Raw genomic sequence first — 16566 nt, 5'->3', positions numbered from 1 at the left:
AAGCTAAGGGTCCATGCACGCTTGAGTTAGTCAAGATGTACTCAATTGTGCCAACCAGCCAGTCAGCTCACTCCACAAAAAGTGAGATCCTACAGGTTGTCAGAATGTAAACATACATTGTATGCTATCAGTGTTCGGATTTCCGTTCAAACTCCTCTGACGTTGGATTTTTTTTTTTTTCACTATGTTTGAACACATATTCAAATACTGTAAAAGTGGCAATTTTTGTGGTGTGGAAATTTTCACACATTTCACGCATCCAGACACTGGCGCGAAAATAAAAGCACGCAAATATTGTTGCATGCCATATGTTCCAATAGTTATGTCCTGATTCCGCGGAATTAAAAACACACAAAATCCATCTTACCCGGCCAAGTGCGAAAAATTACTCGCATGAAAATATCCACTTTTTACAGTATTGTCTTTTGGAAGGTAATCCAGACTTCCGGGTTGTTTGTTTGTTTGTTTATTTGTTGTTTTTATGTGTGTGTGCATGTGTGAACGAGCCCAAACATGGGGAGACATCGAGTGAGTGAAAGTGTGGAGTGAGAGAGAGAGGGAGAGAGACCACAGATTTTATCTCCTGGAGGAAATGGAAGAAATAGTGGCATATCTGAAATATCAATTTGGGTCAATCCTTTCTCAGGAAATGAAATTTTACCAAAATAACAGATGTTTGGTTGCGTGCGATGTTTCCGACATATCAAAATATCTATGTGTCGGCTGAGCACTTGTAAGTTTATCTCTCTTTTTGTGTTCTCCATATGGGGAGGTCATAGGTATTGAGTATCCATCTTGTGTGACTCAGTTTTGGGTTGATATAAACCACTGTAAACAACAACAACAACAACTGTAACATCCATGTTGCCTAGCAACTGTAATGTTCTGAAACTAGCCATCTTTATCAATTACTCCAAGGATCAATAAAGTTTTTTATAAAGACGTTATCATGAGCGGCAGATAAAGGAGGATAGCAAATTATATTTTGAGTCCCCTTGTTGACTGATATTTCTCTAGACAAGCTTTGGATTTCAACTACATGTACAAGTCAGTAATCAATCTGTTTTGCAATTAGATAGACATATATCATATTTGGTCAAATCAGCATCACCCCCATGACTGTAATTCAATTCCTAACTGAGGTTTTGAAAAGAGATTTATAATGTGTCCTGTGATGCAGGTCATTGCATTATTTTTCATCTACATAGTCATGAGACTTAAGATATTTCTGGATCTAATGAATAACAAGATATGAAACTAGGTAAGCAGGAAGTATCATATACATAATACATGTTCTAGTAAAAATATGAAACTGATAAATCGTTTCCTTTTCAAAGTGACTGAAAAAACCCTCATGTGGAGCAATTTAGATCATCAATTCAATATCATCCCTTTGACAACAGTGACATATAACTATGAAGTTTTGTGACAAACCTGAACAGGTTGTTGGTTGCTCCCAATTGCAGAGTACCAATAACTTAGAGAGAAAAAAAAGGAGAAATCAAAGTATCTCAAGGGGAAAAAAAAGACAGAAATGAGGGATTGAAATTGTGCTTAGCACTAGCAATATTGACTGATTCATTCATCTCCACAGAGCAATAACCTGCTACAGTGATATTACTCTGTAGAATTGATACATTCCCTAACTTTGTGGCTGGCAAAGGGATTTTCCAAATGCATGCAAAGACAAGAACATTGTATCATTTAGTTTAGAACCATCCTATGTTGTAAATTAACCAAGAAATTCGGTCAAGAGTCGGCACTCACCCGCCCTCGATCACGGTCTGTGTGACATTTTCTTGGTCTTCTCACTTTAATATCAAATTGTCCTCCTGTTTTATGGACAGATGTTTTGTAATTCTTTTGTTGGGAGTTAGTATCCCATAAATTTGCAATGTGATTGATGACAGGATGATGATGATTTAAACCCACTTCCAAAAGAAAGAAAGAAAGTTGTGTCATTTGAAAGGGATGAGAAGGCAAGAGAGAAATTTTGGCAGGTGTTGCAGGAGTTTCGCCTTCTTAGATACGAGTAGTTTATTGTTTTCATGTGATGAGATGACCAATAGATGTGGTAAGATGGCTGACCCATGGCCCTTTAGCCTCGTTTTGGTGTGAAAAGACATGATGGATTGAAAGGTTAAAGGTCATTCATCGCTCGAATTGCGAACTAAAACAGTGTGCACTTCCAAACAGAATCAAGCAGTAGATTTCTTTTTAACCCATTGAGGACGAGTCCCGAGTATACTCGGGCAGATGTCTATGGGAAATGCGTGTTGTAGCAAAATCAAACCGTCCTCAACGGGTTAATATATGCACAGCTATTGTTTGATGTATTCAGTGATAGGCATCAATTGTTTTGCGCTTTGATGTGGGAAAGTGCCATGGGAATATTTGCATGACTGAGGTTCAATTCTTTCTGTTTTCGGGGCATTTGCAGACCATGCGATCATTTGATGGCATTCAAACTGTCTCAACTGTGTTTTTTGGTCAAAGTTCACTCCTACTTTCTACTTATCTGTCGCTTTTTATTTTGTTGCCACCGAGGAAATAGCTCAGAATCCCTTTTAGCACACTCTCTTTTTCACATTGGGCATTTTCTAGGATCAGAAGCACTCAAATGCCAGGAGTCATAACAGCGTACATCAAATTCAGTACTAAGGCTTTTAGGAGGTGAAATCACGAATGCACTTGGCAGCCACCTTGCAGATTACAAGCCCTTCGTGATTTCCAAGTTGCAATACCTGAGTGCTAAAATGCATATCCATGGGAGTTGATGAAACAAATTTGTATGCTAATTGTACGTGCCACATCATCAAGGGGGTGCTAAGGAACCGCAGCCCAAAATGTCAGGCATGTGATGGGAGAGGTTCTGCTCTGCATATTTTCTTCATCATGTCATCCTAGGTATTGTTAAATGCATCATTTTTTTCTTTCCCCCCCCCCCCCCTCCCCTGTCCTATTCTATTGGGAACTTCTATCCCTTTCTATTGTTTCCTTTTCTGGTTGGCCCTTTTCTGCCTGCTTGTATGTGTGCATGCACATCATGAAGTTTGTGCCATTTGTTAGAATTAACTCCATCATGCCTCTTACTTGTAGTGGATTTATAAATGTGAATGTGGATGCTGGCATACATGGGAGCTTTTGAAGCCAGGGGCAGATAGGACCGATCGTGTGCATGGCTCTAGATCGTCGAGTGCTGTAAAAGAGCATTTCTGATCATGATCGGTTTTGAAGCGTGAGAGTGAACGGTAAGTAGTGTCTCATGATGTATTGGAAGCAGAGAGGAAAGAGGCAAACCCCAAAGACTTTTTTTTTTAGGTCGGCAGTCGAGATGAGGGTTGAATGAAATGTGCCCGCCCGCTGATGAATGTGTTCATGAATGCAATCGCACCGGTACAGCTGGCAGTGATGTAAGGATGTTTATTATACATTCTTGTATAGGAGAGCTCCCCCTTTACCCCTCTTTTCTCTCCCCTCCCCTCCCCTCCCCTCCCCTCCCTTTTTCTTTACTGACTAAAAAAAAAAAATAGGTTCTACCTTTTCTGTTCCTTTTTAATGGGAAAAGTTATGTCATATAACTGTACCACTATCATGCTGTGATTATCATCATTATCTATCCTTCTTTGTATGATGTCAACAGAATTGCCTTTCCTTTGTTTGGAGCTTTTGCAGTATGCCTATGACACATCTATCCTCCTCCTTGGCTCAGAATATTTAGTCTTTGCTGATTACCATTTTATTTTCTCACAGAGGAAGCATGGCATTTAAGTTCACACATAATATACTTTTTTTTCCATCTTGTTTCACTGTCCTTTGAACCAGGGACCTCTTGATTGTAAAGCAGTCACCCCCCTAGATCCTCTGAGCCAGCTCATTGACAAGACTCTGTGATAGACTCTATGACAGATTGTATGGTAGGGAAACAACAGAGGGCAGCAGTCAAGGCGTGATCTATTCCTTAGTTGAGCTTGTACACACAGCCCTTCACACAGTGGTGATCAGAGTCCTTACTTGCCCTGTTTCTCTCTGTCTTTCTATCAAAGGATCCATCGCACTATTCATCACTCTATAACTGTTCATCCATCCATCCATCCATCCATCCATCCATCCATCCATCCATCCATCTGTCTATCCATCACTACACTTGTCTGTTTGTCTAGATGTACCTATCTATTATATCTATCTATATTTCTATTCATCTGTCTTTCTATCTATCTATCTGTCTATTTATCTGTCTATCTATCTATCTATCTATCCATTTATCTATCCATCTATCTTGCTATCATTCTTTTTATCCATCTTCCTACTTGTCTGTGCTTTCATCTTTCTATATATCTGTGTCTAACTCTTGTTCCACCTTCTCTACCAATCAGCCGCTCAATTTAAACTTCTGTTTCATCTTGCTATCGATTAAATAAGTTTATCAATCCCATTTTTGGTCAGGTTGTCAGGTTTTCAGTATTTTGAGTGGAAAAATTGTTACTGGAATTATTTGCTTGCTTCTAATGATGCATTTTCTCATCTTCTAAGTGTAGGCCCACTTTATTATAAATCCTCCTCAGAAAGTAAGGGATCCTATAATAGGCAACTTATGGAAAGTATTCTTTTTTTCTGCCTTATTTTCTGATTAGTGGGCAAAAGTATTGAGATCTAAAGCCCTTGCATCGACCTGAACAGCACTGTATTTCCAAGTAAACTACTGAAGAAAAAAAAGTTGCCCAAATCACAGAACTTTTACAATGGAATGCTCAGGGGATGAGTCATGATTGCCCTGTATTTCTCTTTCGGACACTCAGAGCTCTTCAAACAAACTTTTGGAGACTTTGGCAGTGTTTGCAAACTTACATGGAAAGTAGATTACACTCCAGAATGTTACTTTCTAACATGGGGGAAGAAACTTTAGCCTTGGAGCTGTGAGTAATAGCGCAACTGGTGCATAAAGGTTGCCGTGGCCCTGTCTTAAGAAAACAAAGTTGCGAGCATTGATAATTGATTTAACTGAACACATCACAAGAGCCAAAATGACCCCGCTTCCTCCAATTTATAGGACCCTTGCTTTTGATTGCATCAGAGCTAGAACGCCGCAACTCCCCAGCCCACTTCCAAAGAAAACTCTATACTTCCTTTCTTGTTCGGTGTCGTCTCCCCCCTTCTCCCGACAGTTTTTCTCCCCGACCCCAGAGTTCAACTTGTCGCAAGGATTAGTCATGGCAGCGACGGGATCAAGCAGGCCTGAATTAGAGATGCAGCCACGTGATTGGCTGGGCTGCTTTACGCGCAGGAAGCCCCAATAATTCGCGGAGGAAGTCGGCAAATGGCGGCCCCCTAACAAAGTTAGAAAACAAAATTTGCCCAAACCCGCACCCTGCAACAGACATAGTCATGTTGTAAGCCACCATTTGTAACACACACATCCCTGCACCCCGCCATTGCACGTACACTTTGGCTATTGCCCCTTCCCCCACGCGTAAGAATTCTATACACCCTGTGCCTTCGCAGGATTCGCAAGTTATCTTGTCTGACTCATCGTGCGAGCCGGGTTGAAACACATTGCTTTTCGCAGTTGACTTCGCTTCGGGACAAACTTGGAAAAAAACCTTGGATTAGGAGTTCTTTGGATGTTGTATAGGAATTTACAGTCAGTCCAACACCAGGTAACTATCTTAGTAGTTTTGTCTAGTTCGAGAACAGTCCCAAGAGGCTTTGTCTTATGGTCTTATGGGACCTCACAGTTGATATGTCTACGCATTGAAAGTTGATTAACGTTTTGTTTCATGGTTGTATGTTGGGTTATGAGTCTGTGTGAGCTGAGAATTTCAAAGTGTCTTTGTTCACAAAGTGATAGAAAGAAGAGCAAAAGAGAAGGAAGAGAAGTCAATAGAAGAGTAGTCGTAAATTATCATTACAGACATACTTCTGGACAATCTGTCAATGTCTTTGTACATGTATACTAGTAACTGTCTTGGCCATTACCACACATACTGTGTGAGCTCTCAGCCCATTGCTCATAAGTAGTGTTCTTTGTTCATCCAGGCAGGAAACTGCTTGATTTGTGTGGCTGAGTTGGCCTGTAAACCCTTAAACCCACTACCTCACAAGTACTGAGCAATTTTTATAATTCTTTAAATGGTTTTTCATAGATGTAGTAGTGTTACTTATGCTGGGTTTTTTTTCGTGTCAAGAATCTTTTATTTTTCTCCATCTTCATCCTGAGTGCATCAACAAACATGCCTTGAAATACAGAATGTTATCAAACAGTTCAAACTTGTCTGGGTGCTGAATCTAATGCCTGCTTTTTCCTTTCTTGAAAAGGCAGAATGCTGGTGCACTGCAATAAATATATTTCTCGGACTATTACCTCAAAAATATAATTACAAAAAGTTGTGCTTGCACTGACACCATTTTGCTACCTGCTGGGATGCTGTGCTAGAGCCACATTGGGCTGATTAATGTTCCTTGGTTCCTCTTGTACATGTTTTAAGCTCAACCATAGTTAAATATTCTTCTAGATCATGTAGGTATGTGGTTATATTGTAGCAGGGTGAAACTTTCTATAACCCAAAGCAGACATGGAAAGGACTTGCAAATTACACATTAATCATAGGCATCCTCAATAGAAACTCCACTTGCAGGGGACTCGAGGGTTGTAATTGTACACGAACAGCTCAACAGGTCCTTGAGTGTTGGGACAGAAATGAAGCAGAGGTGAGCAGTTGTTTCCGTCTACTGTTCGACAGGACAGTCGCCTCTGGACCGAGTTTGGGGATCTGCCCTGTGCATGGGTGCTGGGGATCTTCTGTTTGTATTCTCATGAATATCAGTTGGCTGAAGAAGTGCACAATCTCTTGTTATGCAGGTGTCATCATAACCTTGATTCTGTTTCCATATGAGACTGCTGTTAGGTTGCGATGAAGCAAAGCATGAAGTTTTGATTGCTGGTGTGCTGCTTCGTATTGCTTTTCACATTTATAGAGTATGTGCAACTCTTCTTTTATTTCTTTTCCTTTAAAGCAACTCGTGTGTTTCATGGAAACCCTGATAAAATCTGCAATGAACATTCACTATTGATGTACCTCTGTGAAATTGAATGGTATATCAAATGATCAGTTTTATGTCAAAGTGTTCATTAAACTTTTCAGTAAAGCGTTTAGAGCAAATTTGCCGGTAGTGAAATGAGGGCAATGACTAATTTGCGTAGCCAAGCAATACAGCACCCATGATGGCTAGTCCCATATTTTCATTTCTGTGTTAGTACATTTTCATCTTGTCCCTGTATATATAACTATTGGAGATTGTTGCATATTCATGTGTGTGCTCTCTTTCCTGCTCTTTCCCTTTCACGCAACCGACTTCTACACCTGGGATATACATACAAATCTTCATACGTTTGGATCGCGATCATAATATCTGACTGACACCGCCACTGAGCTTGGCTTATATCGGATACCACCACCTTTCGTGCCTCGCCCACCTGTTTTGCAACTCCCGCCGCGCTCCTCCATTTTTGAATGACAACCCAACTGCCCACCGCATACGAAATGGCCTGGCACCCACAACCGCCCCTGGAATATGAGGATCCCCTCCACCCCACCGTCTTCTACCCGACCTATGGCCACATGGACTATCAGGTATGTGCGTGAGAAAGAGAAATAACAGGTTTTTACTCATTGTTTTTATATCAAACTAATGATTACCTTTGGGATAAACAGTGTTCAAAGATAAAAGCAGCCCAAATAGAAGGCTGTGATTGCCAACATTCAGATATCTAATGGCAGAGAAAGAGAGAGATAAAGAGATATATGGAAAGATATACAGAGAACTTAGAAGGAGAGGAAGAGATAGAGATTTTGAAAGAGAGAGATACAAAGTAGAGATAATAGACATGCAACAGATTTGATGACAATTTTGAGAGGGATCAGATGTTTGAAGGAAGTCCAAGCACTGAGAAATCACAGATAGAGTTAATTTTGGGGATACGGGATTGCAGGGTTACAATGATTTGCAGTGCAAAATCATAGTTAATCTGGTTAGTCTAGCTTTGCTACAGTAAGTGATGACCTGTAGGCATCATGACTTTTATGAATTTTAAAACTTATGTATTATAACTTATTTATAACTTAATTATATTTCTTGTTTTGGCTTATCAGTTAAGTGTGCGAGTGCCTTCTTTTTTAGGGGGAGGAGAGAATTGGGTAGGATGTTTTTCTATTGAAACAAGAAAATAAATCAGAACAAACAAACAAACGAGCAAACAAACAAACAGACAAACAATCAAGCCAGATTAAAAAAAAAAGTAATTGATTGAAATGCAGAGCAACACTCAAGGAAAAGCCTCTTTATGGGCTAATCTGCTACATCTTATCATAATATGGCCAAGTTGAAATTATCTGAATGATTACTCAAAAGGAGAGTAAAGCACACTTTAGGGAAACATCCTGTTATTCTTTCCTGGAGTCGCTGATGTCATTGATTCCAATGATGCCGTCGACAATCGACCATGGATGCGGGATTGCAGCATCAGTCACTCGTCGGTGCTGATTTGAAACCTGATTACAACACTGTACACATCCCTGCCTTGATCGCTGGACATGCATTGAACTATAGAGGGCAGCATTGCTCTCAGACTAGACCAAATGCTTGGCACTGTGCCACAGCAGTTGCCTTTGTTATTAGATTCGACAGTCCCAGTTTTTGAATCCTATCCAATTCTTAATTTTATTATAGCAAGGGACTATCCTTGGTTGCCTTGGCAGCTGAAATCTAATGTCTTATCGTTGATGTCAAAGGCATTCCACTTTGGGCTATTTTTTGCCTGTCAATATCAATGGAGGCTTATATCCATTAGCACAATGCTTTGTCAGTAAATGCCTATCATAGAATCTGTCTCTGAATATTCATGAGAAAGTTCTTGTTTCAAGAAGCCATTGTATGCTAAGAACTGTTGCTGAAGAGTTATACAAGTAAAAGTGCCTTTGAGAAAATGGAATATACATTCAATTGCTTACTGATGCAAATTAGTTGGTTGTTTTATTCTCAATTTCTTTCTAAGGACAGACTGTATTTTTGTTTTCAATAAAGGCAAAGAGAAAAACATCTATCTGGCTGAAAATGCAAGCATTTATACATTCTGTATTGCCCTCTTATTACATTCAATTGCATACTGATGCAAATTAGTTGGTTGTTTTATTCTCAATTTCTTTCTAAGGACAGACTGTATTTTTGTTTTCAATAAAGGCAAAGAGAAAAACATCTATCTGGCTGAAAATGCAAGCATTTATACATTCTGTATTGCCCTCTTATTACCATGGTTGTGGTATAACATCTTCAGACAAATATGGCATCCCCCCAAAAAACAACAACAGCAGCAAAGAAACAAACGATCATATACACCAGCCGTCTGTGATGATTCATGTTCAGCCGACGTTGGGAAATGATTGCCAAGAAGACTCTCAGTCCATGCCAGATTTCTCTCTCGGTAGGCCGTTGATCATGTGACATTGTCTCAACTTCATGCTTACATTTGTCATACGTATTAGAAATCAGATAGACTGATCTATGACAAGTACCTTTGTCGTAGGGAATGCGGAACATGTATCTTTGCAGTGGAAGTTCATTCTTTGATATGGATTTAGTGACCGAAAATTGATTTCCCAAAACTTTCATAGCCTGTTTTTCTCTTAATCGATTTGTTTGTTTGTGTTTCTGAATGATTTCCAATGATATTTCATGTCTTTTTACATTGCTTTTTTTGCTGATATTGCTTGAAACATAATAGATATAATGATTGAACGCTAAAGAGCTATGGTATATAGACAACATTACGTTTAAACCTCTGTTTTATTTAGGCAGTGCAAGTAAAAGTTTATACATTGGTTGTCTGCCCTGTAGATATTACATGCTCTGTGTGGAGTTTGTGCAACCTTGCTTTGGATTTTTTGAGTGATTGAGTAAGCGATGTCATCCTAAGTGCAATGTCTCCCTCTGTAGTCACTGTTCAGCCAGCTAACTTCACTTCACCCAGCTGTTCATTGAGCAGGGGATCGATTTCAGTTCACCAGATGTTATTGGTGGATATATTATATCATTAGAGTGGGCTACATCAAGGAAAGTGATACTGATGCGTTTTCTCTCTCCCCCCCCCCCCCCCCCCCCCCCCAATCTGTGTCAGATAGCAGCTGATATAGTGATTTCACTCAGGGGTGTTTTTGTAAATAACACAGAATGTTTTCTGTCACTGTGCATCAGCAGGAAATAGTTGTGTGTTTTTGGTTTGTGTGTGTGTGTGTGAGAGAGAGAGAGAGAGAGAGAGAGAGATCATTATGTATTAAATAGAGTTTCGTGATATCAAAGTTGCTTTAGGATATACAAATACAGTGGTATAAATGAAAATAGGAGCCTAGCTATAATAGCATAATTTCCTCTTTTCCTCTTTGTCCATTGTCAAGTTATGGAATGATTTAGATGTGGGCATGTGTGTGTATGTGTGTGTACATGAGTATTTTATATCGTAATTTCGTGAGAGATTACGTCATATATGAGATCCCGCTAGTGCGCGCGCCACTCAATTCGTTAGTCGCCGCCATCTTGCTAACACGCGAATTTCTGTGCTCGGAAAATTCGCCGGAATTGCACTTGAATATTCAAGTTTCGTTCGAGTTGGATCGACGTAATAGCGAAAGTTACCTCTACGGGAGGTTTTGCCAGGTTTTTTCTGGTTTTAACGATCATTCTTCAGCTGAACAGCAACGGAATTTATGTCTTCGACCAACGTTCCAAACGTGGGCGGCGCAGCCGCACCACCGCTGCTGACAGCAGTCGCGTCCCCGGCAGCCACCGGCGGGGGTCGCGGAGACCAGCACGCACAAGAGTGCAAGCAGAAAACTGCGACAGCCAAAGGTAAAACGCCTACTAGAGCCGGCAAGGCAGGTACTAGTAATAGTACTACTACAACAAGCAGTGCTAACCCTAGCGGTAGTACCGGTGCAAACAAAACAGTGAAACCACCTGCCAAACTGGCCTCTAAAGTTTCAACTTTGGAAGATAGACTCGGCAAGCTTGAAGGCCAATTAGCTGTGGTTGTTCAATTTGTGGAGGCACAGTCGGCAAAGCAGACACCAGCCCGGGAAGGCGGTGGCAATGGAAAGAGTATCAGGACTCGTTCTGAATACTCCCCTTCAGACTCGGCAGATACTGACTGCCATTATGATGATGAATATGCGGCACCATTTCTGGGCCGAGATATGGATGAAAACTCTGTGATTATCCAACCAGGTCAAGGGGATAGTCGTGATGACAAATTTGATATTGAAGAAGGCGAAGTTCCCCCTTCTGTAGTGGAGAAAGTGCCAAACATTGCAGCCAAATTTGCTGTGGCTGAGGAAGTTGGTCCCCCCATTGACCCAGAAATTGCTAAGTCTACAGCCTACCTTCTGACCCACCAGCTCGAGCCCAAAGTGGTAGATGAAACGATCACTAAATACCCCATTCCCAGCAACTGTGAGCTGGTGGATGTGCCGAAAGTCAACCAAAGAATCTGGAATGGGCTACCTGCCTTTTCAAAGACACGAGACCTCAAATTTCAGAGACTCCAAAAGAATCTCACGAGAGGCATCAATGCCTACATACATACAGTGTCGGCACAGGATATCACTGAACAGCAACAAGATGCACTAGCACTTCTGTGCAGTGCGAATTTCGAGCTAAATTCCTTGCGTAAGGAATTCATGAAACCAGACATTGGTTATCAATTCCAGCATCTCTGCAAGCCCTCTACCCCGGTCTCCAAATTCCTTTTTGGTGACGACCTGGGAAGGCAAATGAAAGACATAAGAGATGAACAAAAAGCAACTGAGGGTGTCCTCAGGAGTGAGCATAGCAGACAATACAAAAAGCAGCGTTTCAGCCCATATGACTATGGCAGGAGTGCATATGGCAAGGGCAGGAGCAAGATTACATCAGGAAGCTCAAATTTGCCCCAACAGTACCGCGACGCGGGCTGGACTACTTCTCGTGCAAGTACAAGTGATGTCACTAGGCCTACAGGTGCAAAAGGACCGTGGACTGGAGCTACCAGCCATGCTTTTTTAGGCCAGCGCCCCAAGGGGAGGGGGAAGCCGTCGGCTCCCCACACCTTCACACATCCCAGCCAGCACCAACCGCACTGCGGCAGCAAGCAGGGCTCAGGGATGAAGAGAGCACGATAACCTCCAGTTCAACTGACGAGGTAAACATGACATCTGATTCTAGTGATTATGCAAAGCTATGTCATAATAATGTAGAATCTATGGTAGGAGGTCGACTGAAGCAATTCCTCCCAAAGTGGCGCAAAATTACTTCAGACCCACATGTGCTAAATGCTGTAAGTGGCTACAGGCTTGAATTCAGTAAAGAGATGGGTGCACCATCTAGAACTAAACCCCCTTACCTTTTTCGGTGTAATAAAGCCGAAGAGGCTGATATTGATCTTGAAATTTCTAAACTCCATGACAAGGGAGTAATCGAACCGTGCCAGATGGAAACTGGAGAATTCGTGTCTAATATTTTTACACGGCCTAAAAAAGACGGGGGTACACGCGTTATCCTAGACCTGTCTGATCTCAACAAATATCTCCAGTACCAGCATTTTAAGATGGAAAATATCCATACTGCTATTGAACTCATTTCAGAAAATAGCTTCTTAGCTTCAGTCGACCTTCGGGACGCGTACTATACAGTACCTGTGCACCCAACACACAGGAAGTTCTTAAAGTTCTCCTGGAAAAATCAACTTTGGCAATTCAAAGTACTGCCTAATGGCCTGAGCACGGCGCCAAGGTTATTCACTAAACTACTGAAACCTGTATTTACATTACTGAGAGAGCAAGGGCATGTAGTAATTGGATACCTTGACGATGTACTCATTATTGGAGAAAGTGAGAATCAAACATTGCAAACGGTTTTTGAAACCACTAGCATCCTTGCACAACTTGGGTTCTTGGTACACCCAGAAAAATCAGTACTATGCCCCACTCAAGAAATACAATTTCTTGGTTTCATTCTCAATACTCAGGCCATGACAATTCGACTGCCTGATAACAAATCAGAGGAAATACAGTCCTTGTGCAATGAACTTATGCAAATGGCAAACCCCAGTATCAGGCAGGTGGCTAGAATTATCGGGAAAATGGTAGCATCATTTCCCGCAGTCCAGTATGGACAGCTCTATTACAGGGCTTTAGAAAGGGACAAAATCAAAGCACTCAAAATGAATAAGGGGCATTTTGACAGAAAAATGAGCCTATCTTTGGAAGCAAAACAAGAGCTGCAATGGTGGACAGACAATGTGCAGTCTACTTTCTCACCCTTACGACACCCTAAACCTATGCTCGAATTGTGCACGGATGCCAGTGGCAAAGGCTGGGGGGCATCTGATCATACCACCCATACAGGGGGTAGATGGAATGAAGACGAGCTGCAAAAAGCCAGGGAGAATAAGATTAATTATCTGGAGACCCTGGCTGCTGGCATGGGACTCAAGTCCTTCTGTTCTAATTCACAAAACATTCATGTTTTGTTACGGCTAGATAACAGTACTGCTGTTGCGTACATTAACAACATGGGAGGCATTAAATCCCTTGACTGTGATCGGGCAGCCCGAGAGATTTGGCAGTGGTGCGAAACTCGTAAAATTTGGGTCACTGCAGCACACTTGCCAGGAAAGCTGAATGTGGAGGCAGACCGCATGTCTAGAATTTTCAATGACCGCACAGAATGGATGCTTGACCGCACAGTTTTCCAAGAAATAACTTCACGTTTTGGGACACCAGAAATAGACCTATTTGCCTCCAGACTTAACAAGCAGGTAGAGAACTATGTCACATGGTTGCCCGACCCACATGCCAAGGCTGTTGATGCCTTTACTCTCGATTGGGGAAAGTGGTACTTTTACGCATTTCCTCCTTTCTGCTTAGTTGCTAAGTGCATTCAAAAAATCAAATCTGATAATGCAACTGGGATACTAGTAGTCCCAAAATGGCCAAGTCAGCCATGGTTTCCTCTCCTAAACAGGATGATGAATGAGGAACCACTTGTTATTCATAGGAGTGAATCCTTACTAACATTGCCAGTTTCTAACACTCCTCACCCACTAAACACTCAGATTGATCTTCTTGCTTGCAGGTTCTGTGCAAGCCCTTCAGAGATGCGGGATTGAATGCACGTATAACTGCTGTAATGGCCTCCTCTTGGAGAAAAGGGACTAAAAAACAGTATGCAGTGTACATAAACAAATGGAAAGCATTTTGTGACAAAAAATGCAGCAACTACTTGTACTCGGATGTTCAAGCTATCCTGGAATTCCTGAGTGACATTTTCTTCGATAAAGGGGCAGGTTACAGTGTCATAAACTTAGCACGGAGTGCTCTATCTTCATTTGTGATTCTTCGAGATACTATGTTTACAGTTGGAAACCATCCCTTTATCCAGAGGTTTATGAAGGGAGTCTTTCAGCTACGCCCACCCAAGCCTAGATACATGGAAATGTGGGACGTTAACCTTGTTTTCAATTTTCTTCGTTCTTGGTCCCCAGCGCACATTTTGGACCTGAAAAAATTGACGCTTAAATTGTGTGTGATTATTGCATTAATCTCAGCACAAAGGATTCAATCATTACACTATCTAAGCTTGGATGGTATGGTGTTAAGAGATAATGCAGTCACCTTTCACCTTCATGATCTCCTAAAACAGAGCAAGCCTGGAAATTACTCACACAGTGTCAAGCTCCAGGCATACCCGCCAGACAGGAGACTTTGTGTAGTCAGGTACTTGCAGGAATACATCAGCAGGACCCGCAGAATCAGAGCTAGTGAACGGTACCTTTTTGTTAGCTACAAGAAACCGTATCACAGGGTATCATCTCAAACAATCGCTCGCTGGATTAAGGAGGTTTTGGAGGCTGCGGGTATTGATACAGAGATCTACAAGGCGCACTCTACTCGGGCAGCGTCTACCTCCGCAGCCAATAAGGGAAATTTCCCAGTATCTAAAATACTTGCGCAAGCCGGTTGGGCCAACGAAAGAACCTTTCGCAAGTACTACAACAAGCCCTGTCCTGCTGAGAAAACCTTTGTAGAAACAATTATCAAAAAATAGACTGTGAAGCCCTAAGATTTGGGCAGACATGTCTTGAACTGCCTGAACTTGTGAACTCTTGGAGACACAATATCTCTGCAGCATTCAACCTGAATGAGATTTGCAATGGAACCTCTTGTAAGGTATGCTTCCTACCCCTTTTCGGGGGGGTTGCCTCGAGAATGTAACCACTGGCTTTGAAATCTCATATATGACGTAATCTCTCACGAAATTACGATATAAAATGGAAGATTAAACGAGAACTTACCGTTTGAAGTTTAATATTAATTTTATGAGTAATTGGAGGGTGAGATTACGTCCCACCTCACCCTCCCCCAAATTTCAAACGGTAACTTAATCTCTCGTTATCTTCCTACATCAGTGGTCACATTCTTGCTTCTAATATTGAGTGGCGCGCGCACTAGCGGGATCTCATATATGACGTAATCTCACCCTCCAATTACTCATAAAATTAATATTAAACTTCAAACGGTAAGTTCTCGTTTAATCTTCCATTAAAAGTGAATAAGTATGCACATGTGTATAATATGCCTGTGCATACGTGAATATACACACATATGAATGTGTGTTTGTGTGTCTTTTTGTGCAGACCAAAGAATGATATTGTTTTTCTTCCCATTTGTCATGATTTTACACTGCAATGTATTTGAGTCCTCTTGCCAAGTTTTTAGCGGTGACATAAAGATTAAGATGGCATTTCATAGTAAATCAGCACTGCAGCATGGCTAATATTGTCTTCCTTAACTTATGCCTTAGGCTATCATAGCAGTGGTCAAATTAATATCTTGCCCTTGGCCAATTTACTTTCTCTGCATGTGTGTGTGTGTGTGTGTGTGTGTGTGTGTGTGTGTGTGTGTGTGTGTTATCCATCCCCTTATGATAAAATCTTGTACCAGGGCATTATATTAATATCCCTCTTGCCCCCATTCATTGAAGCTTGATCTCAAAGGACATCCAGCCATACTTGAAGGCTTAAATCAAAAGCACACCCCCCCCCCCCCCCCCCATTTTGAGCAATTAAAGCAAATCAGAGGACATCTATCATAAGGTCCTTTGAGTCATCGGATGGTGCCAGATGAGACTACCCGATGAGGAGGTGTCTTGCCCCACCGCTCGGGTCATCTTCACTCCACTCATCCATTCAGAGGCCCCTCATTATGCAATTAGTGCCATCTGACCATTGCTTACTTCAGCATCCACTGGAAGCACATTATATTACATTACAACTCTCAATCACAAACAAATTATGAAATAGGAAGTATAATAGGGAGAGGTTAAGACTAGTGTGAACTGTAAAAGCCAAAAACATATCAATAAGCAGTCATCAGAAGATGTAATTCAATAAGCCTTTGTTGTAATTTATGCGTGTCTGGTGAGTTTTCTTTTTTTTATAATCTTTTTCATTGATGAAATTGATATCATAATCTTCTGTAT

General features: G+C 41.3%; 1 protein-coding gene across 1 annotated transcript; it reads left to right on the top strand.

Annotated features, from left to right (window-relative positions):
- The first annotated feature begins 11136 nt into the window (after positions 1-11136).
- LOC139713589 (uncharacterized) lies at positions 11137-15558 on the top strand. Its single transcript, XM_071625297.1, has 2 exons — positions 11137-12226; positions 14161-15558. Exon 1 carries the CDS (start codon positions 11244-11246, stop codon positions 12204-12206), a length of 963 nt encoding a protein of 320 aa, XP_071481398.1. The 5' UTR covers positions 11137-11243; the 3' UTR covers positions 12207-12226; positions 14161-15558.
- Positions 15559-16566: the final 1008 nt, after the last annotated feature.

Source organism: Diadema antillarum, unplaced genomic scaffold, assembly GCF_040938485.1.
Source record: "Diadema antillarum isolate AM-2024a unplaced genomic scaffold, OU_Dant_1.0 seq00002008_RagTag, whole genome shotgun sequence".
NCBI classification, from domain to species: Eukaryota; Metazoa; Echinodermata; class Echinoidea; order Diadematoida; family Diadematidae; genus Diadema; species Diadema antillarum.
Note: the sequence above shows the minus strand (reverse complement) of the source record. Positions and strands in the feature narration are given on the sequence as shown.

Coding starts and splice junctions, on each gene's coding strand:
- LOC139713589 (XM_071625297.1), top strand. CDS start 11,244: ATGGATGAAAACTCTGTGATTATCCAACCAGGTCAAGGGGATAGTCGT.